Source organism: Diachasmimorpha longicaudata, chromosome 8, assembly GCF_034640455.1.
Source record: "Diachasmimorpha longicaudata isolate KC_UGA_2023 chromosome 8, iyDiaLong2, whole genome shotgun sequence".
Lineage (NCBI taxonomy): Eukaryota > Metazoa > Arthropoda > Insecta > Hymenoptera > Braconidae > Diachasmimorpha > Diachasmimorpha longicaudata.
In genome coordinates this window covers 8322884-8344999 of record NC_087232.1, presented here as the reverse complement: position 1 = coordinate 8344999, position 22116 = coordinate 8322884, and the positions used below count along the sequence as shown (strand labels likewise).

Below are 22116 nucleotides of genomic sequence, written 5' to 3'. Positions count from 1 at the left end.
CCAATCGCATTACCATCAGCTCAATTATCGACGCTTCAAACCAGTTACCCCTAAAGCTGTAATCACTCTTTACCCATCGCCGACATACCGACCGACGACTGTCATTACCTTCAGTCGAGTTATCGACTCTTCGAGCCGGCTACCCCTAAAACTATTATCACTGTTTAACCAACAGCCCAAATACCGACCGACCAATCGGATTACCGACAATCTAGTTATCAACGTGTGGAACAACTCACCCGCGCTCTAGCGGATTACCGATCTCATTCGAAATTTTCGATATTTCCAACTTTAATAGCTGATAACCGCGCAACGCTTTAAAATCAATTAAAAAACACTATTTTTTACACGCCTTACTCAATATTCGTCTCACACCATTTAATATCCATTAAACCTATTTTTTTTATTTTTATTTCAACTATTTTCAATATCTTCAAAATTTTATAGCTAACACCCCCACAAAACATTAAAATCAATTTTAAAAACCCAATTTTTCATACGCCTTGCTGAATATTCGTCTCACGCCATTTAATATCCATTAAAACTATTTTAAAAAATTTTATTTTAACCATTTTCAATATGTTACGAATTTAACAGCTGATAACCCCACAAAACGTTAAAATCAATATAAAAACAAAGGAATTTTTCATACGCGTCGCTAAATATTCGTCTCACGCCATTTTATATCCATTAAAACTATTTTAAGTATTTTTATTTTAACCATTTTCAATAAGTCGCAAATTTAACAGCTGACAGCCCCGCAAAACATTAAAATCAATATAAAAAAAACGGAATTCTTCATACGCGTCGCTAAATATTCGTCTCACGCCATTTAATATCCATTAAAACTATTTTAAGTATTTTTATTTTAACCATTTTCAATAAGTCGCAAATTTAACACCTGACAACTCCACAAAATATTAAAATCAATTAAAAAAACGCAATTTTTCACACGCGTTACTAAATATTCGTCTCACGCCATTTAATATCCATTAAAGCTATTTTCAAAATTGTTATTTCAACCATTTTCAATATGTTGCAAATTTAACAGCTGACAGCCCCGCAAAACATTAAAATCAATAAAAAAAAAACGCAATTCTTCATACGCGTTGCTAAATATTCGACTCACACCATTTAATATCCATTAAAACTATTTTAAAAAATTTTATTTTAACAATTTTCAATACTTACCTGTTTAACTGATAACAAACCCACAAAACATCAAAATCAATATAACAAAAACACTATTTTTCACACGCGTTGCTAAATATTCGTCTCACACCATTTAATATCCATTAAAGCTATTTTTAAAATTTTTATTTCAACTATTTTCAATACGGTAAAAGTTTGACGGCTGATAACCCTGTCACGTCATTACACTTCGTCGACTATTTACCCATCGCCGAGATACCGACCGTCCAATACTCTTACCGACAGACTAGTTATCGACGTGTGGAACAAGTCACCCGCGCTCTAACCAATTACCGACATTGGTTCAAAATTTTCCATATGTTACCAATTTAACCCCTGACAACCCCGCAAAACATTAAAATCATTTTAAAAAACTCTATTTTTCACACGCTGCGCTAAATATTCGTCTCACACCATGGAATATCCATTAAACCTATTTTCAAAATTTTTATTTCACCCATTTTCAATACCTTCTGAATTTAACACCTGACAACCCAACAAAAAATTTTTATCAATTTTAAAAACCCTATTTTTCACACGCCTTGCTAAGTATTCCTTCATTTAAACCCTCTTGTGACATTCTTACGACTTTATTCTGACTAACTGTTGCAAAACTTCGCTTCTAACTCTCTCTATTCATAAAAACATGCTCACGCCATTTAATATCAATTCAAAAAAATTACAAATTTATATTTATACCATTAACAGTACCTTACAACTTTCACAGCGATCAACCCCCGGGTTCATCACTAAAATCCCCCACAAAAAAACGCAATTCTTTATCAGCCTTGTTAAATATTTCTCAGGCTCGATGAAATAGCAATGAAAAATACATTTTCAATTTATATTTCTCCCCATAACAGATGTTAAACATTTTTACTACCTTATCACTTTTACATTTAAATGCTCCTCCCCCCGAGGTTCTCTTTACGGTTATTCATCATTTGTGAGAAATCATTTACAATGCAAATTACTAAATTCCGACTAACAAATATCCACCTGTCAAGCTAACCATCCGACTCAATTATTTTTTTACTAATTATTCATTTCATCGTCAAAAAGCTTTCTTCAAATATTCATTTCTTATAATTTACCATTCCACCCAAACTAGCCGCCGCCGCCGCATATACTAAACCTCCGCATTCAATTCAATGCGTCGAGGCTTGTCCAAAAAATATTTTCCACCCCTATATAATACACGATGGCTCAATTGGTCAACACGATTCGTCGGAATCAGACACCTTTTCCTCGCTGTCCAACTCCGACGGAACAAAACCCCGGGGGCTCCGACAAGGAGGCCGTCGAATTCTGGACGATCCCCCCGTCTTCATTCCCCTCCACCCTAAATTTACGCGCTTTTTACCGCCCAATATACAGGGCATATACAAAACGGGACTCCACGTCGCACTTCACCACAGTCAAGTACGACGGGTAATTCAGGATACAGGTCGCACTCCGACGGGTATCAATAATACACGTCCGAGTCCGACGGATAAAGTGCGGGATCTGACGGCGGCCGCTCAATTCTACAGCAACGCCCGTCTTCATTTCCCACCGCCCCCCCCCCCAAAAAAAACACCCCTTCCTACAACCCCCAGTATATGTGACAGCTGAGTCCAACAGTGCATGACAAATTACAAAAACTACTTTTTCAAAAAAACCTTTTTCAACATTTTATTTCTACTGACCACACCAAAAAATTATATAAAACCCAATTAAGAGCTAATTCTCTAATTAATTCAAAAACCCCAACTCTGGCTAGCTTCACTTTATTAATTAATTTTAATTTCTCACAACTGATAAACGTACCTCTTATCCACTAGAAGCTCATCATGAGCATCGTTAAACATTTGTGACAAATAATTCAAAATTTATCACAATTGCTTAACATTAAATAAAAATTCTTTAATTTTTGACTCACCGAGATATCAACTGCAAACTGCAAACTGCATACTGCAAACTGCATACTGTCGCCTGCTGTTGAATGCTGTCTCAGCATTCCTCCTTTTCCACAGCTCACTTCACATAAAAAAAAAAAAAAAAACAAATTACAAAAATTGATTTTTCAACAAAGCTTTTTCACCATTTTATTTTTACTGACGACACAAAAAAATTATATAAAACCCAATTAAGAGCTAATTCTCTAATTAATTCAAAAACCCCAACTCGGGCTAGCTTCACTTTATTAATTAATTAATTTTAATTTCTCACAACTGATAAACGTACCTCTTATCCACTAGAAGCTCATCATGAGCATCGTTAAACATTTGTGACAAATAATTAACAATTCCAAAAAAAAAACTCTTTTCTATACTAATATCAGCTTTATGCTACTCATTAACCTTCTTAAAAATTTATCACAAATGATTAACTTTAAATAAAAATTCTCTAATTATTGACTCACCGGGATAACTGCAATGTGTCGCCTGCTGTCGAATGCTGTCTCAGCATTCCTCCTTTTCCACAGCTCACTTCAACAATTCACATTATAAAAAAAAAAAAAAAAAAAAAAAAAAAAAAAAAACACTGACTATCCACCACCAAAAAAACACTGCTCACTTAATATTCCACCTGATTTCTCACTAACCAATTAACCATTCAATTATGCCACAATTCAAACAACAGGCACACACTTTCTTAGGCCACTGTATTTACAACCCGACTCATTATTTTTTAAATTAAAATTCTAAACATTTTTAAACAAATTACGCCTTTTTACCGGCCCACCGACAACCACGAACGCGCACAACTACCCCCCCCCCTCGATCCCTTCGCCACACTGGTCACTCCCGTATTTCCACTCCACAATTAAACATTTTATTATTTAAAAAAATTTAACGCAATGCACACACTTTTTTACGCCAATCCATACCTCACTCATCATTTTTTTAATTAAAATTTTAAACAAATTACACCGACGCACCAACAACCACCAACGCGCACAACTGCCCCCCCCCCCCAACCCTTTGCCACACAAGTCTGGAGAGACACTCCTTATTTTTCATTCGTCCATTAACTGTTCAATTATTTTTCAAAATTGTCACTAAATTCACACACTTTTCTGGGCCAATGCATTCACACCCAATTTAATAGTTTTTTAATGAAAATTTCCGGCATAATTAGGCCTCATCTCACAAGCACGGACACGTACGTACGGCTGCCTCCCCTCGCCGCACCATCCCTTCGTCCCCCAGCTCTCTGGAGACGCTCCCCATTTCTCAACTGTCCATTTAGCATTTTATTATTTTTAAAAATGTCATTCAATGCACAAACTTTCCTGGGCCAATCCATTTACACCCAATGTACCACTTTTTTTATCAATATTTCACTATTTATTTAATAAATTAGGCGTCATCACCATGCCGCCAACAAACACGAACGGCTGCCCCCCCTCGCCGCACCATCCCTTCGTCACCCAGCTCTGTGGAGACGCTACTCGTTTTTCACTCCATTTAGCATTTTATTATTTTAAAAAATGTCATTCAATGCACACACTTTCCTGGGCCAATCCATTTACACCCAATGTACCAGTTTTTTTAGCAACAATTTGGCCAATTATTTAGCAAATTAGGCCTCATCACCAACGAGCCACGCCCAAGCGTCCTCATGCACACTTCCTACAAATCCCTTCACTGTTCACTAATAAACTTTGAAAAACAATACTCACTATTTCAATTACACGCCCCGAAACTATTTCCCTCTAATTAAACACTTTAATAAACTAAATTCCGCATTTTATTAATAAAATTAGACGAAATACACGAGACCCCGGGAAAAGCACACACGTGTAGCCGCCATCTTAAGGCATACAGAAGTCACGTAGCGCGCAGCTCACCCATGCCTGTGGTCGCGCGCATGCCCAGCAGTACTAGTTGCGCAAGGGAGCTGCGCATAAAACTCACTAGCGCTTTCCCCACCCTCCGCACGGCTAGGGACTTTTTCCTTGGCGGAACATTTCAAATTCCCTTACTATTTTGTTTTGTTCAATAAAGTCAATCAATAAATTCAATAAAATAATTTATGCGGAAAAAGAAATACTAAGAATATTATTTCTTGACATATGAAAATTATATCCTCACACACGAGCGTCCCCTGAATGTGAATAAAGCCCTAAGTTTTAAAAAACGTAAAAAAAAAAATTTTTTCTCTCACAAAACATCGAAAGACTAATTTTTTTGATTCGGCCTTGGAATTAGGCTTTAGATTTGTTTGTAAAAGAAATCAAATATTATTACCGCTGAATATTGGGACTGTGGCCGAAAAGAAGTCAATCCACTGTAGGTATTATCTTTAACTCGATCTTCTTTAGTAGTTTAAATCGTGGCGCTCTACCTCGTCTTGGGTCTGGGGTCACCAGAGCCGGAAGAACTGATATGCTCTATTCAGTGAATTTTCCTTGGCCTCTAGTCTAGCCTATCGTCTTTGATCCGAGCCTTAGAAACAACGCAATTATTGATAATAATAATACCAAAATGTTTGCAAGTGGGCCGAATTATTCAAAATTAAAAACACATTTAAGATTGGCTATAAATAGATTGAAATTATTGGAAAAAAAAAAGACAGAATTGGCACAAAAGGCAAGAAAGGAAATCGCTGACTACATTGCAGCAGGAAAACTGGAGAGAGCAAAAATACGTGTTGAACACATTATCAGAGAAGATTACATGGTTGAAGCCATGGAACTGATGGAAATGTATTGTGATCTTTTGTTGGCTAGATTTGGACTCATCCAACAAATGAAGTGAGTTAAATGCTAACAAGTTGTAAAGTAACTAGATTTAATGTTGCAGTATCTAATATCGGTTAGATTTTAATTAGACTCTATCATCTAATTACCTAAATTACTATTTATTATATAACTGTGATTAATATTTCATTATCATACACATATAAATTGTCAGTTAATTGCCTATCATGATTTGTTTTTCAAGGAATTTGGACGAAGGTCTCGCGGAAGCTCTATCAACAGTTATTTGGGCAGCTCCAAGACTCCAGACGGATATTCAGGAACTAAAAGTAATAGCGGATATTCTTACAGCCAAGTATGGCAGACAGTATACCGAAGCCTGCAGGGATGAGGCGGTGCATACAATATCTGAAAAACTCAAACATAAACTAAGTGTTCAATCTCCATCAAAATTATTGGTTGAAAAATATATAATAGAAATTGCCAAGAACTACAATGTTGAGTATGAGCCTGATCCTCAAGTGATGACAGAGGGGCAAGAAACATTATTGATTGATGTTGATGGTGGAGGGCAGTTTCCCAATAACTTGGACCTTGGTGGTGCTCACTGTGGTAACGCAGAGCCCGTTGGCTTTATTGGATTTCCACAACCACCTATGCTTCCTCAACCTCCATCTAATTTCAGTGTAATTGTAAGTTGTTTTGGGTCAATATTTATTAGATATTATAAATTGATGAATTATTATTTCATAGAACGAAAGGGAAACAGAAAGCACATTTTGTTTTTTTCTTGATTCATCTGTAGGGAGGAGAAGACAAGCTCACAGGCATACCAATAGGTTTTGTTTCACCGGGAGCTCCAATGGCACTTGAAAAAGATCAAAATATTCCATTCAATCCTGCACAATTCTCTTATAATATTCCCTTGGATAACGCAAATACAAGTAAACCAGTGAGTAATGTCGACGTCATCTGTCGTTTTTTTATTTCAATCTTCTATAAACTATATTTCATTTCAAATTTTATAGGAGGATGATTTGCCACCGCCTTACTCCTTCCCTCCCGATTTGAATAAACAGGTATTTATTTCGTAATAGGCAATTGTAAAAGAAAGACAGCCGATACAATTTTTCAAATTGTTTCCACAAGATTTATCATCATTTTCACAATTCTCACTTTAACACGAAAACACATTTAAAAAACAGTTGTAATTCATATCACGGCATTATATATTTAATTTATAATGTAAAGGTCACACTTTTATTTTCAGTCGGATATGAAACCTAAACCACAGCCAAGATCAAAAATGACCATGAATGACTTTCAGCTCCCAGACCTACCAGCTGTTCCGCTAGATAATGATACTCCAGGGTGCAGTGGTGACAACGATGATATTGACTTTGATGATCTTATGAAACGTTTCGAAGACCTTAAAAAGAGCAAGTGAATCTTCTTATTCCGAAAAACTTTGTTCTTTATCAGAACACATTATTATTTTTTATTTTATGAATTGTTTCAAGTTTATTCCCTATTCTATTGGCTTGTCCAATAATTTTGTTGCCTCAAGTCGTATTAGCTTATTTTACGTCAAAGATTATGTCGAAAGTAAAACAAATTATAGCAGAGGATGTATTTATTTTATATCCTTTGGCAGTTAACTTTAACTAACCATGTATTTGTAAACAAAAGAGCTATACATTTTATTTTTATGACAAATCTCTGGTCTTATTATTGCTATTCGATTATCATTATTAATTTGCTTATTAGTTGATTAATATTACAATATTCACTACCTAGGTGTTAATAAAATTGTACGTGAAAATTGATACTTGCTTTTATATTTACAATTTAAGTTCAATATCAAGATTAGTAGTAATATGGCCATTCAACAATTCAGAGAATTTTGCGCAAAAGTACATTTGTTAATGTTATACAATTGAAACATTTCAATATTAATTTGTTTTACAAAGTTACGATATGCGGGATTTTGGATATCCTTTATCATTCATCTTTTGATGGCTACTTTCTGTTTGATAGATATCTTAGCCGATCTATCTGGGAAAGAAATAGCAACAATTGCCTATTAAAAATTAAAAAGTAGAAGAATAAGATATACAAATTAGCATGAGAAGTCATCAAAAATGAGATATATACTAAAAATAAAAAAATTTATATGTTTATCTCTTCGGTTTGGATTGAGCAAGTGAAGAATGACAAGTTATTCATCGTCACCATTTAGAATATCTGGCATTATTGTTCCGTCCCACTTACCCTTTGGAACTTCCATTCCTCATGTTCCTAATACCCATTGTGCTATACTTATTCGTTGACGTTCCTTAATCACTGAAAACTTCATAAATTGCCCTACACTGTATGAATTATCACGAATACCGTGACCTTCTCTATGATCATCAAATATTTTACCAAAGAAGTTTTACAATATGTTACAAACCAGTTAAAGGCAGTTTTCTTACATCATTTAAGAATCTTTGTTTTCAAAGGTATATTTGTCCAGTAGAGAGAACATTATTCGACAAACAAATGCGTAAATATATTTCAAAATAAAATTCATGCTCAAATAATCATTCATCAGATAAAGGAGAATCCTCTCGTGAGTTATCCAATTCGTCAATTGAAGAATTATTTTCTCTACCTCTAGACCCATTATGACGCTGCCTCTAAGTCTATGTTATTATTTTGAAATTCTGTGTTCAAGCGTTGATTTCTTAAATGACGTCTCACCAGCGTATTATCTACTATAATAATTATCAAGATAGTCCAAACCGATACCGTCTTCATGTTTCCAAATGAACAAGAGAAAGTTACAAAATGACATGAATAAATGATGTTATATACATGGAAAGTTTAATAAGAGGAAGCTTGAATTAACCAGCCTCACTTTTATTCAATGAATAAACTGACATTTGAATAGCCATTTTTTCAAGTAAGTATTATTTCCTCTATGTTAATCTCTTCAGCTACAAAAAAGTAAATTCATGGTAAAAAGTGGGCTATTTTAAACGTAATGAATTTCATTGGTTAAATATAAATCAATTTTAAAAATCAATATTTTCACTCATATTAGGATTCGATCATCCATTGAGGTATAGAGGTATTATAAAATAAAGGCATTGTATTTTTAAAAATAAAGGTAGTGTAAAACCTGCTCCTCTGGAAAAGGAGAGTAGAAAGTAATCTAATGGCAATTGAAGCGTATCAAATGTCTGATGGATTCACTTCTATGTGGTTTATAAAAGAGAGACTATCAACATGTTCATCCATTATTTTGTAATTTTTCTCAACAAAACATCTTCCGTTAGAATGTATCCTGCAGTGTGTATATTAATTACTCGTTCTTCTTTTAGTATGTCTTGAGTATTGTATCAACGACTCATGTTCAAATTCAAGGAGTAAAATTGAACGATACATTGGAATATACCAGCAATCGCATAAAAAATATTCTGCCGGCATTCAATTCTATATCGAAGGCAAGGAAATATGATATTTATAACGACATAAATGGTGACATTAATTGGCGCCTAAGAGCTGTGGTATCAGACAATCGACAAATAAAGAGGCTAAAGGCTCCCTCGACATTCCTCAAACCTCCAAGCGTCCAAAAACTTAATATGTACAACTATTATAAAAACATCATGGATCAAAAATTATTGACAAATCATGAAACATATACAACTCCGAAAACTAGAAAGGGGGAAGAAAAATATAAAGCATCAACGAGTTTTTATATAAGAGATCATGCACCCACTCACGGATCACAGGTAAAAAAAAAATAATTTACTAGTACAATGATGAAATGACATCGATAGATTAAATCATCAAAATGAATGTATGGATTTTCAAATCTTTGCTAATTTAGAGTACAGAAAAAACAATACAGGATGAACAATTGGAAGGAACGGAGCATTCAAATGAAGTTGAGAGAATCAACTTCCACATTCATGGCCACGAGGGACCTGAAACTTATGTATTTGGATATGACACCGGAAATGGGTAAAATTTTTACTATCGCTAAATGAAATTTTCTGATAGTATGTGTTCGTACTTGTTTGAATTGATATTAATTATTTAAAGTACTCGCTGGGTCATTGATAAGTGGCGGCAATGTTGCAAAGATTTTGATTATTCAAAATTGGAATATGGTGGGCGCATTGAAAAAAATCATTATTCGTACTGTCAAATATACAGTATTTAAGAACCAATCATATTTTCTTTTTTTGCAATTTTTCATAAAGCATATCTATAATAGAGAGTTGTCATTATGACTTCAATACAAATCATTAGTCAATATAATTCGAGCTTCCTAGTTTATTATGAAATTTCTACCTCAAATTTACTAGGCAGATAGCCTAAAAAATGAATTTTCTAATGATTTTTCTTACATCTCAACATGAATTAGGAATAATAGACAATTTCGTTATGAAGAACGTCATGACAATGGAACAGTAACAGGTCATTATGGTTATTACGATGCCAGAGGAAAACTTCACAAGGTCCACTACACGTCCCATCCATCGATTGGATATAACTCATTTTCATTAGAAAATACATTGAAACTAAATAATCATTAAATCCTGTACTATATTATTATTATTATTATTATTATCATTATTATTATTATTGAGAATCAGCTATTGACTGGTTTATTCAACAATATAACGATTATTTCATGTGAGTATAATAAAAAAATAATATGGATCAATACGCACAACGAAAAGAGAGCTAATAAGTGACTGACAAAAACTCAAATTATTATAAAAATTCTTACAATAGCAATAATGTGCCAATTAGATAGAGATACTTGACAATTATTCTATAAAAAATACAGCAAGAATTCATTGTCATGAACTCGCTTACATTTTTTTTTTTCATCATAATAAATAATTTGTGTAATCATTAAATATACAATTTTCCAAATCGATGTTATAGGAGAATTATAATAATCGAGCTGTCAATAATATAATACCAGCATATGAATATAGTATCGAAATAATTCTATCTTTACGGTGTCTTTACATTGGCGTATTTCTCTGTTGAATATTTTCACTTGCACTTTTTCCCTGAACCATATGAAGAGCTCTTGCTAATCTCTGACATTCCAATTATTTGATTCATCAGTATGTAAACTGTAACAAGAAAAAAAAGGTCAGTGAGCTGAATCTAAAAATCCAACGACAAATAAAAATCCATTATATTTCCAACGTTATAAACTTACACAAAACTATAATAAAAACGCCAGCGGCAAAGTAATAAGTTGAACCTGACAATAATAGGTTAATGAGATAGTACAGCATCGGAAGCAAAACTACTACTGCCCAAAAGAAAGTGTTGATCAGGGAATAATATCGTCTTTTTATACGAAATTTATCGGTTCTTGGTACACCACTTTGTTTGAAAAAATCACCAGTATTTATAAAACTGTCGGCCAATCTATCCTGAAATATGAAGAAAAAACAGCAGAAAAAAGTAATTAAATATTTTGTAGGTCTAACGAATGTAAATTGTAACGAATTATCACGTCAATAATAAACTAAAATATCAATTTAGAAAAAACATACTTTCTCCTGATATCGTTTATGAAGCCAGGCTGCCGCTTCCTCTTCTCCCTGAGGGACCTCCGATAATGGTATACGATTAATGTACAAATGTGCCTCACATTTTTCCCCTTTTAATAAATTTGTCATGGTTGGTTTTACTGGTGCTTTGGCATCGAATCCCAATTGTATATCATAAATTGCATCCACTTTGCCACGTAAAAATGGCAAACTCGCTATGAAACCCTTGGTACGTGGGGTAAGATGATGTTTCAATACTGGTAAACCTTTTTCCTTGGCAAATTTTTCACTCACTGCATGTTTTTTTTGAGTGAAACGTGTACCTTCTGCGTAGAGAAGTAACTGCAATATTTTTCCGAATGAAAAAACAGGTAAAGAAATGCAGATGTATTCTTTCATTCAAATAGTTCAAAAGATATCATTCACTTACCCACATTGTATCCGAATAATCACCCAATTCCACAATTTGCCGGCCAATGATTTCTTTATCTTTGTCCCAACTTCTCTCGAGAAAAACATCTTCAGCAAATTTAAATGCCCAACCAAGCGTTGGAATATATTGAATTGATTTCTTAGCATATGCTTTGCAATTCTACATTTTGAAAATCAATAATTATTAAGCATCATCATGTAGCAGGGGAATGTAATATATGGAAGTTATATTGTGAAAAATCTTATCGAATAATGTCCAAAGTAGTATACAAAGATGAACATCGAAATTTTAGGAATGATATTGAATTAATGTTCCATCATTTCAATGAATAAATAGTCCAGAGTGCCCAGTCACAGCGTCTATACCTTGTCCTGGACTCTGCTGTATATCTGTTTTTTTCCTCTTACATCTGCCGTGACGTTTTTTGTTCCATATTTATTTTGTAGCAGATAAAATACCTCATACACTGTGGCTAGACACTGCCTAATTTTTCATTAAAAAAGCCCGAAAAGAATATTGAATGAATAATTACTCCAAGAATTTTTATCCTCTCGCAAAACACCCATCCTATTAGCCAATCAATTTCATAAGTGTGGTTCATTAATAAATATCCATGTTCATGTCCATAGTATTTATCGAACTCTTTTTTGTTGATATATACTATTATATCGGTCCCTGACCACCATTCAGCCAGAAAGACCAACTCTGAAAATTGATTAGTAAAATTAATAATTTCATAACAGAATTTCATTAGTTGTTACACTTTAGTGCATAGAGGTCGAAAACTCACCAGAGTAGAATGAATAACAGAGGTAGTAGTTAATTTTACGATAATGATATTTAGAATAAGGCCTAAGTGTAATCCACAATAAACACTGGATAAAATTAATCATCAGGCCAGAAATGAAAAATGTTATGGCGAACATTAAGTGGACGATGGTGTTGCATTTAAGTGACTTGAGAAAACTCATTTTTATTTGAAATTTTCTTTTCTTCCTCAGCTTTTCATTCACGAAATAGCTTTTTATCCTCAGATAAATTGTGCTTAAATGTTAGATCTAGAACACAATGATAGAATAAACAAATTAATTTTGTAGACATTATTTAATCAGAAAAAAAAACTCCATAACGAAGGAAGATGAAAGGGAAAATGTAGAAGCTGCATTCATCGGCTGTATAGTACTGAATGTCAAGAATGAATTCGAACAACCTTTGAAATATTGTCTTTTTATCGATACGTAACTATTATTTAGTTTTCGAGTATTTGAACATTGATCGGTGAGTCAATACTATTACCATCTACGCAAGCCAAACTGTTGAACGTCTTGTTGTTGAAAAATTAATTTTTACAAAACTGCAATATAATATCCTGAAATATAAAAAAAAGGGTGTATAGTAAAGCAAAAAATTTCGAAGATTTTGGAAACTTACACCTACCACATAGTCAAACTTGAAGGTTAACTTCAACGGTTATTTGAATCCTTAGCCAGAAGTCTTGAAGATTTACTTATAAATTGAATATGTTAATGATTGAAATAATTTTATCAGCAGGAAAACCTGAAAAGTTGTAATGAATTGAAAGGAAAGAAAATGAAAAAAATGAACACGGAGAATGAAAAATTGGGAAAGCTCGTGTACAAGATTAAAAATGTGTTGCTGTATGTAACACTGTCCACTAGTACACAGTATAAACCGATAAATGAGTGATAATCTTGTAAACGTCGGAAACGAACCTCAAACTATTCATTGCCTCATCACCCATCATCATATATATGTATACATACATACATATATTTATATACTTACACCTAGCGCCGTTACGATTGGGAAGTTGATGCTCTTTTATTGTGCTTCTCTACTATTTTTATCATGCTTTTGTTAATTTATTCATTGCTCCTTTTGAAAATTAATGATTTATCATTGTTCTATTTTTTGAATTTCTAACAAAATTCGACTTTCGCTATAATAAAATCCAAGATCCGACCTGGGACTCCAAGGAACAAGGAAAATAATTTGTTTTTATCTCAACGTCTGTGTTGTCTTTTCAAGTACTTGATTTGGTATTTGCTAGGTCAATCAATAAAAAATCTACATCCATTTAGGGAAAAAATTAAATTTTTCACACAACTCCTTATACGCATAATACATTGAGTATTCAGTATCCTGATTCAATTCACAATACAACTGAAATACAGACACACCAAGAATCGTGGCCTCAGGGCCAACACAATCTCCAGAATGATAGTGTGAAGTTGGTGCGTTATGCAATAATTCGATTAATCGAAATGTTCTCTTACAACGTTCAGTTTATTCAAATGTAGCCATCAGTTGGCGGGAAAACGGTAAAAGATGGTGGCATTGCATTTGTGTCATGTGGTGGCTTCTAACTACATTCATGTGGATTGATTAATTTACGTTTACAATCGTTGTAAAATTCAAGCAACTGAGTGTCAGTTTTTAATTTAATTTCAACTTTACAATCGGTGTTGAGAGAGAGAGAGAGACTAATAATGGGTATTCTAGGATTATCAAAAATTATTGCCGATTTGGCTCCCAATGCTATAAAGGAACGTGAATTAAAACATTATTTTGGTAATATTATTATATTTTTATAGCATAGGGACTACACTTTACATTGAAAAAATTATGTAATTTCAAATTTCTACCATTTATTCAAGGGCGAAAAATTGCTATCGATGCATCTATGTGTCTATACCAATTTTTAATTGCTGTTAGAACTGATGGAGCACAATTAACATCAGCAGACGGAGAAACAACAAGGTGAGTTTCATTGCATTGTTGGTAATTGAATATTGCAACTGATTGAGGAATCCATACATTATGTAAATAACCATTGATTGATTAATTGTTTTCAGCCATCTGATGGGCATATTTTATAGAACAATACGCCTAGTTGAAAATGGCGTTAAACCAGTCTATGTGTTTGATGGAAAACCCCCCAATTTAAAAGGTGGAGAACTGGCAAAGCGTGCTGAGAGAAGAGATGAGGCCCAGAAAGCATTAGCAGCTGCTGAGGAGGCTGGAAATACTGAGGATATTAGTAAGTTCAATCGCAGACTAGTCAAAGTCACATCGACCCATGTAAATGAGGCCAAGCAGTTGTTGAAGCTCATGGGTATTCCGTATGTGGAAGCACCCTGTGAGGCTGAAGCTCAGTGTGCTGCTCTAGTTGAGGCTGGAAAGGTTTTTGCCGCTGCTACTGAGGATATGGATGCACTCACCTTTGGAAGCAATATTTTATTAAGACATTTAACCTTCAGCGAAGTTAGAAAAATTCCTGTACAGGAGATCCATCTTGATAAAGTATTAGAAGGTATGGAATTGACAAAACAAGAGTTCATTGATTTCTGTATTATGCTTGGTTGTGATTATACAAGCACTATCAGAGGAATTGGCCCCAAGAGAGCCATCGAGCTCATAAAAAATCACAAGTCTATTGAAAAAATCATTGACAATATTGATAGTAAGAAATATGTCATCCCTACTGAGTGGAATTATCAAGAAGCGAGGCAATTGTTTTTGGAACCTGAAGTTGCAGATGCTAATAGTATTGAGGTAAATTAAATTTTAATTAACTTTTTCAAAATTATTTTAATGAATTCACTTGATTTTACTATTACTGCTGATTGTAGTTGAAATGGAATGAACCTGATGAAGAAGGTCTCGTTAGATTTCTTTGCGAAGAGAAACAGTTTGATGAAACTAGAATTCGTAATGGAGCCAAGAAATTGGCAAAGGCCAAAACCACATCAACACAGGGAAGACTTGATTCATTTTTCAAAGTGTTGACAACCACCCCATCAACAAAGCGTAAAGTGAGTCAAATCTAATTGTAGTTACAAATGCATTTTTATGATCGGTTGCTCCAATATGCGACTCTTTTTTTTACAATGAAATGACATGATCACAATTTTATGATAAACACTTGTTCATTACTGTGTTATCTTTTTTTGTTATAGGCGGAAGAGAAAAAATCACAAAAGCCATCCGTCAAGAAAGTTAAAACAAGTGGTGGTAAATTCCGTGGAAAGGGCAAATAAACGCATTAGTGGAAATCTTATGTCAATATCGGAAAAATTTCTCATTCTCTATTTCCATGTTTCTTTCAAAAATTTTGTAACCTGTCTATTTTCGTAACTTTATTACTTTTAACAGCAATCCGTAAATTGTGTTTTATCTATAACAATTATTTAACAATCAATGGTTTTTATAACCAACTGGTATAAGAGTCATTGGGTCAACTACTTTTACCAACCTCTTTTCTTCCTATAATATTTCTCATGTATATGAAATATAAATCAATCCTCATGCTATGCTACAATTCCAGTAATACTAATAATTCGATTAAATGAGAGCAAGAAAGAAATTCTATAACATTTTCAAATAACTCCTTTAAAATAATTTTTCCAGAATAAAATATTAACACAATCAGTTTGAATGGTAATAAATCCTTCAGTAACACATTATCTGTTCAGCATTACATTTCATTATTATAATTATTTAAAGACAACTCAGCTTGTCAAGCACACACTAATTTGCAACCTCAATAAACTTTGTTTGCATAAATCGTATCACATTTTTTTCCAACTGTATTAAGCGTCATTGAAACTTAATAATAGTACTGCCGATTGCATGTGTTCCCAAAACATGTTGTAAAGCTTGTTCAGCATGATTCGGACGGAATGCTGCACCAACAACACTTTGAAGTTGGTCCGCATCAACCAGTTCACGAATTATTTCCAGTATTGATGGTTTAATTTTCATTCCATCATTATAATTATAAGTATTAATTCCAAAAAGATACTGAAAAGAAAAGGAACAAGAATATTAATTAAGGCTATTAAAATAATTATCAATGGTGTGTGCTCTTTTTTTTATTAAATAAAATGAAAATATATTGGAAAATATCAAAAATAAATATCTACATACTTGGAACAAAAGTTTCACTCGGACTTGTGCAGCAAAAAGCATTCCAAATATAAAACCAAGCGAATCTGAAGTGAGTGATGCAGGTAAGGTGGATACAAATAAACCATGTGGCAGTAATCGCTTCTTCAAAATACGAATATCAATTAACTGGTCGTCTGTGTAGAAAATTACATGATATCTGCTCAGAAAGAGGGAATAATTAGATGAAAAAATTGGGCGAGATAATAAATGATGAATAGTATATTACATATTACCTATCATGAAGTCCAAGTTCCTTTGCAATATCAGAGCCATCCAATGGTATAATATCCTCAGCTCCAAGAGTTCTTAAAACTTTAGTGGCATGCCGCATACACATGGCAGATACATGACCACCCCACAATTTAATTAGCTGAATCAAAATACATCCAACTGGTGTAGAACCACCAACAATCAAAAATCTATAGAACAGAAATAACGAAAAAATAAATATAAGTTTATTATTTGATCTACAGATGCATATATATAAAATGACCTTTTGCCTTTGGCATTTCCTTCTTCAATTCCCGATTTATTCACTAAAGTATCCCAAGCGATACATCCAGCGTAAGGCAAACTAGCTGATGCCTCAAATGTTATTCGTTTGGGTCTTTTAGCAACTTGATTTTCAGCTATAACGAGATACTCGGCCATGGTACCAGGCCTCCATGATGGAATAGCTAAGAATACCTCATCACCGGCATCAAAACTTGCAACATTCTGGCCGATATCAATTACGATTCCAGAACAATCACGACCCAAGACAATGGGGATGTCCTTCTGTTGGTCAAAATTTCCAATTTTCGTTGAATATGCAAGATTTTTATAATAACATGTATTCGATATTAAATAAAATAACGTACCCCATTATTAAAAAATCTTCGATAGAATTTAGAATATCCAGAACATATTCTCACATCTACTCGGTTGACTGATGCTGCTTTAACTTGAATTAAAATCTCATTGGATTTTTCTATCATTGGTACCTCAGCATCATCAATTACTGAGACTCCCTAAAACGTTATGATATTAATGGATTATTGTCTTTATTGTCAATCTTTTAACTTCGTTCCATCGAAATTTTTTACCTCAATTCCTATGTTATGATGACAAATAATTGCTTTCATATACTGTATACGCTTCGCTGTTTGTCTCCAATGGAGCCCAATATTGTATCCTACAACACTACCTATTGTTATACCTAACGCGCAAAATGCAATGTCTCTCCTAGCAACTGTAAAACCACGGCAATAATTTGAAATAATTTCTAACCTTAAGAATCCATATGATGAAAAGTTTCATGAATAGTATATTTACCGTCATTCGAGTAAAGACTTCCAATGTGATGATATAAATCCCTAGAGTTTATTTGTGCGCAATGTATTTGATATTGTATTTGTATCAATGCTTTGTTTAATGAATTTATAATCAGCGATGCTAAGTTTTTAATCTGTTGGGCATACTCCTCACTGATGAAATTCTGAAGGTATTGTTGACCTTGGTGCAGCCAGGTCATTATCCAATGATAGGCCTGTTGTACTACTGCCGCGTTCTCGACCTATGCAGTAATTAATTGTATGTCTTATTTCTTCGATATTTTCTGTATCATCATTTCATTATACCTATATTGAAATTACTTATTATGCACATTGATGCGGTATTCAAAATAGTGATAACAGCCAGTTTACCTGAAGAGCTTCTACCTGGCTGCCGAGCCGAAATAAAATTTCCTCCATTGATTTGTATTTATTATTTAATAGTCTACTAAAATGATAAAAATATATAAAATATATAAATATATATATTGATATATATATATATATGATTCAATTCATTAACTTTTATTCGTCATTTTCAATTATCCATGCCAGACAATATCCACCCCATCCTTTATGCCAGACAATATTATTCAATTGGAAAATGTCCACAGATTGATGTCGTCTTATTGGTGTTATAAATAAACGGCTTTCATCAATGCTTTACTTATATTAAAACGACTTTACTTATTTTGGCGGCCTTGATATATAAACAAAGGTCGAGCCCTCTTATATGCCATCTCCCGTCGAACTATCTCTTCCTCATCCCCTTACGATTCCTTGCTTTTGTTGTTATCAATCAGTTCTATTAGGTTATGCACTACAATTGTGAAGCTCCGTATGATCTTTTTGCTGCTCGTAACTGCACGTAATACAAGACACTTCGCTTACCCCGATATTTTTGTACCCTTACTAAGTTTATATACATATAGTAACTATAAATAGATATTACAGCAACTGTAAAAACGTGAAAAAATAGTATGTGAATGTGAGTGGTTCCTAATGTTTCTCAATTTCCTATTGAAAATAAAGGGAATTATTATTACTACGGTCGGTACGTATGAACAAATTTTTGGATAATAGTCATACCCAACGGGGATAGACTAAGCTACAGTAGAGACAAAGATTATAGAGGACATTACTAACACTTATGCAGCGGCTACAACCGCAAAATTTAGTAACAGCAGCGCATGAACTACGATGGTGAACGTGCCGGTCGGTAAGGCATTACCACGGAGTACGTGACTAATTGGGCTGGGAGGCTTTTGGCTGTAGAAGGCTCAGGAGCATAGAAAATGCGAAAACCGTCAAAACGAGTTTTAAAATATACCCCGAGCCCTAGAAAAATCTCCAATCGCCTCATGAATTGAATGGCATCGGCCAAATCGCCCTAGCTATATTATTTCCAAAGATATCAACGAAAAACGGTGTGATCCCAAATTGGGGCCCTTTTTGCTTCAGGAGGCCTAGACGCCAAGAAAATCGTGAAAAACGAAAGAACTGATTTTAGAATATTCCCGGAGCCTTAGAAGAATCGCAAATGGGATGCCCCGAATGGTATGCCACGTACCCTGTGGTAATTGCTTTTATGTGCGTTGTAACAAAAAAATCTGTACAAAATATCTCCAGTATATATTATTTACCTTGTGGTGATTATAAAACTCTCTTGCAGCTCTTTTTCAAACCCTTACACTCATCAGAAAATCTTTCTCACTTTAGTTTAGTCATTTATTATTCCACGTTTCATATTTGATTCACGTTTGTCATATTTTTTGATTTACTTTGAACATGACCCGCACCGCACAGCTGTTCGCCCGAATATTTTTCAAACTTTTATGCGTATGAAAGATTTTCAAATGGCTAATTCTTCATTCAATCGACAATGAAAATCCATAGTTAGGGATCATCCGTGCAATGTGTAGAGGAAGTCGTTGGCGAGATAGCAGTGGCAACAGGTTGAAGCTGTTTAGGAACGGTCTTGATTCTGGGTGAAAGAACAATCGAGTTGGGTCAAGTCTCGCTCAAATTTATATACGGCTTGAATCGACGAGTTTGCTCGTCTATGTTAAACTGCCAGTTAATTATGAATGAAAGCCCGTACAGCGTACGGAGAGGTTTTCAGTTAGAGTAAATGAGCAAATGGGATATAAGTATGAGAGTGAGGTGTTTTAGCTAACATGAGCGGTAAAACTTGGGATTGGAGCGAAAAAGTTGGGTATTTCAAATCACCCATTATTATCATCATCCTGAAATATGGTTTTCTGAGTTTTACAAATTGATTTACAAAAACAAATCATCTTTAATTAGGCCTAATTAATATAAGTTTCAAGTTGAGATAACTAGATCTTCTACAGGATGTAATAAAGAATGCTTAACACGTATTAACAGCGAAAAACGGCGAAAATCGACTGACAATGTGGACCCAGAGAAGAGTGGCTATGATCGACCTTTCCGATCACATCCGATGGACCAACCTCTCTGTCTTCATTCTCCACACCCTTCTACCCTCTACCCCTGCTTAACCGTCGAATTACTATGCATGACAAGATAAAAATAGTTGAATCAAATCTATTTACAACTTATTTTAAGTATATTGTTGAATAAAGCGTAAAAATAGCGGTGTAACTATTTATTTCACGTGTGCAGTGAGAATGGCCTCACCTATACTATATTAAGGAAATACAAGCAAACTTAAAAATAAAACAAACGCGTTTCTAATTAATCACCTGCTAATGAGCGTACCGACTGCAATGAGAAGGTGAGCCCGAGAGATGCGATTAAACTTGTTAAAAAAACTATTGACGGAGATGAAAAATCTCGAGGCTGAAAAACACAAGCAGACTTTTGTAGTAAGTTCATCGCCGTGCCTCTTTGCCAACTGCATTTCTCCATTTCACCTTTTTTTTTCTTCTCCCTTTGGTTTTTGTTTTACCATTTTCCGCCTCCCCTCTCTTCTTTTTTTTCTACTCAACCGAGAAAAAAAAAAAGAAAAAATGTTCTGTACGGGGTTTGCCCGAGCCTTCACTGAGTCGTGTACGAGACCAACTAACGAGCCGACGCGAGGAATTATAATTACGGGACTCGATGAGCTGAGCCTGAGCTTTTACTGTGCAATAACTGCCTTCACTTTTTCTCCCTATTTCAGGAATTCATGTGATTATGAATAATAGTTTTGAGTAGGAACCGAAAATATAGTAAAAACGAAAAATAGTCATTCTATTACTAGGAATTGACAGTACAATATCTATCACGCCACCTCTAGAAAGGGCCATCAACTTCAGAGTAGTATTGAAGAGTTTCGAATTAAAAATAATATCTTGGAAAACGTCGGATACTCGCTGAATGTTCCGAAACTCTTTTCCTTCCTTTTTGGTTTTCACTTCACAACTAATTAGCTAATTTAACTTGGTTCTACTCTAAGCCAACTTCATAATTCTTGTTGGAGTTGAAAAAGCTGGGGATTCTATTCGCAGTTTATAATTTAAATTCGTATTTTTTAAATGGACGTAACCCATGCATCATTAAATACACGTAAAGTAAAGCACTTTTCAGTTAAATAAATTACTGGACATATGCTTTGAGACTGAAAAGTAAAAAAAAATTATAACAGGTATGGGTTTTCTCCATTTCATAAAACATTACTTACAAAGTAATATTTCCTATAGACACAAAGACACATTTATATTATTGAACAAAAGTTTTTTTTATATGAAAAATAACCTAGTTAGGCTCTATAGATCTCTAAATGCACTGAATGATTGATGCCTAGTGAAAATAAAGGAGGTGCTGAGAATGAGTCGAAACGGCAGTTAACGGTTGTCCACGGTTTTCATCGTTCAAGTGCTGTTCCACTTTTTAGTATTTTAATGGTAGGGGATGGAACGAACGGTGTCGGTAGAATTTAGCGAGAGATGCCATGGCAAAAATACGCGCAATTGAACCTGTCAA

The 22116-nt window shown here is 34.1% G+C and overlaps 6 protein-coding genes across 19 annotated transcripts in view; 4 read left to right on the top strand and 2 right to left on the bottom strand.

Annotated features, from left to right (window-relative positions):
- Nucleotides 1–5578: 5578 nt before the first annotated feature.
- Nucleotides 5579–7594, top strand: LOC135165470 (IST1 homolog). Its single transcript, XM_064126799.1, has 5 exons — nt 5579–5932; nt 6123–6570; nt 6684–6830; nt 6907–6957; nt 7149–7594. Exons 1-5 carry the CDS (start codon nt 5664–5666, stop codon nt 7323–7325), a joined length of 1092 nt encoding a protein of 363 aa, XP_063982869.1. The 5' UTR covers nt 5579–5663; the 3' UTR covers nt 7326–7594.
- A 609-nt stretch (nt 7595–8203) lies between these two features.
- Nucleotides 8204–11022, top strand: LOC135165471 (uncharacterized). Its single transcript, XM_064126800.1, has 4 exons — nt 8204–9166; nt 9244–9657; nt 9756–9889; nt 10296–11022. The coding sequence occupies exons 1-4, from the start codon at nt 9149–9151 to the stop codon at nt 10465–10467; spliced, it is 738 nt and encodes a 245-aa protein (XP_063982870.1). The 5' UTR covers nt 8204–9148; the 3' UTR covers nt 10468–11022.
- On the bottom strand, nt 10479–14082 carry LOC135165468 (1-acyl-sn-glycerol-3-phosphate acyltransferase delta-like). Of its 6 annotated transcripts, none has more exons than XM_064126790.1 (9): nt 13691–14082; nt 13322–13441; nt 13181–13253; nt 12675–12942; nt 12417–12589; nt 11882–12043; nt 11455–11793; nt 11112–11331; nt 10479–11022 (listed from the first exon to the last, which is right to left on the bottom strand). In XM_064126790.1, the coding sequence occupies exons 4-9, from the start codon at nt 12853–12855 to the stop codon at nt 10940–10942; spliced, it is 1158 nt and encodes a 385-aa protein (XP_063982860.1). In that variant the 5' UTR covers nt 12856–12942; nt 13181–13253; nt 13322–13441; nt 13691–14082; the 3' UTR covers nt 10479–10939. The 6 variants fall into 6 exon arrangements, with proteins under 6 accessions (XP_063982860.1, XP_063982862.1, XP_063982864.1 ...); XM_064126792.1 differs by lacking the exon at nt 13691–14082 and adding an exon at nt 13523–13541; XM_064126794.1 differs by lacking the exon at nt 13181–13253.
- Nucleotides 14083–14230: 148 nt separating this feature from the next.
- Nucleotides 14231–16122, top strand: LOC135165469 (flap endonuclease 1). Of its 2 annotated transcripts, none has more exons than XM_064126798.1 (5): nt 14231–14398; nt 14563–14665; nt 14761–15460; nt 15538–15720; nt 15865–16122. In XM_064126798.1, the coding sequence occupies exons 1-5, from the start codon at nt 14395–14397 to the stop codon at nt 15943–15945; spliced, it is 1071 nt and encodes a 356-aa protein (XP_063982868.1). In that variant the 5' UTR covers nt 14231–14394; the 3' UTR covers nt 15946–16122. The 2 variants fall into 2 exon arrangements, with proteins under 2 accessions (XP_063982868.1, XP_063982867.1); XM_064126797.1 differs by having other exon boundaries at nt 14231–14476.
- LOC135165466 (reticulon-4-interacting protein 1 homolog, mitochondrial-like) lies at nt 14562–19197 on the bottom strand. Of its 8 annotated transcripts, XM_064126782.1 has the most exons (10): nt 19060–19197; nt 18856–18988; nt 18541–18616; nt 18170–18410; nt 17941–18086; nt 17716–17865; nt 17349–17632; nt 17089–17274; nt 16835–17012; nt 14562–16708 (listed from the first exon to the last, which is right to left on the bottom strand). In XM_064126782.1, the coding sequence occupies exons 2-10, from the start codon at nt 18906–18908 to the stop codon at nt 16505–16507; spliced, it is 1518 nt and encodes a 505-aa protein (XP_063982852.1). In that variant the 5' UTR covers nt 18909–18988; nt 19060–19197; the 3' UTR covers nt 14562–16504. The 8 variants fall into 8 exon arrangements, with proteins under 8 accessions (XP_063982852.1, XP_063982853.1, XP_063982854.1 ...); XM_064126783.1 differs by having other exon boundaries at nt 17941–18029; nt 18856–19196; XM_064126784.1 differs by having other exon boundaries at nt 18692–19195.
- Nucleotides 19089–22116, top strand: part of LOC135165464 (mucin-5AC-like) — a 30925-nt gene continuing 27897 nt past the window's right edge. The window contains exon 1 of the mRNA XM_064126773.1: nt 19089–19222. The gene's annotated coding sequence lies outside the window, so the exon portion shown is untranslated. The remainder of the gene's footprint in view (nt 19223–22116) is intronic.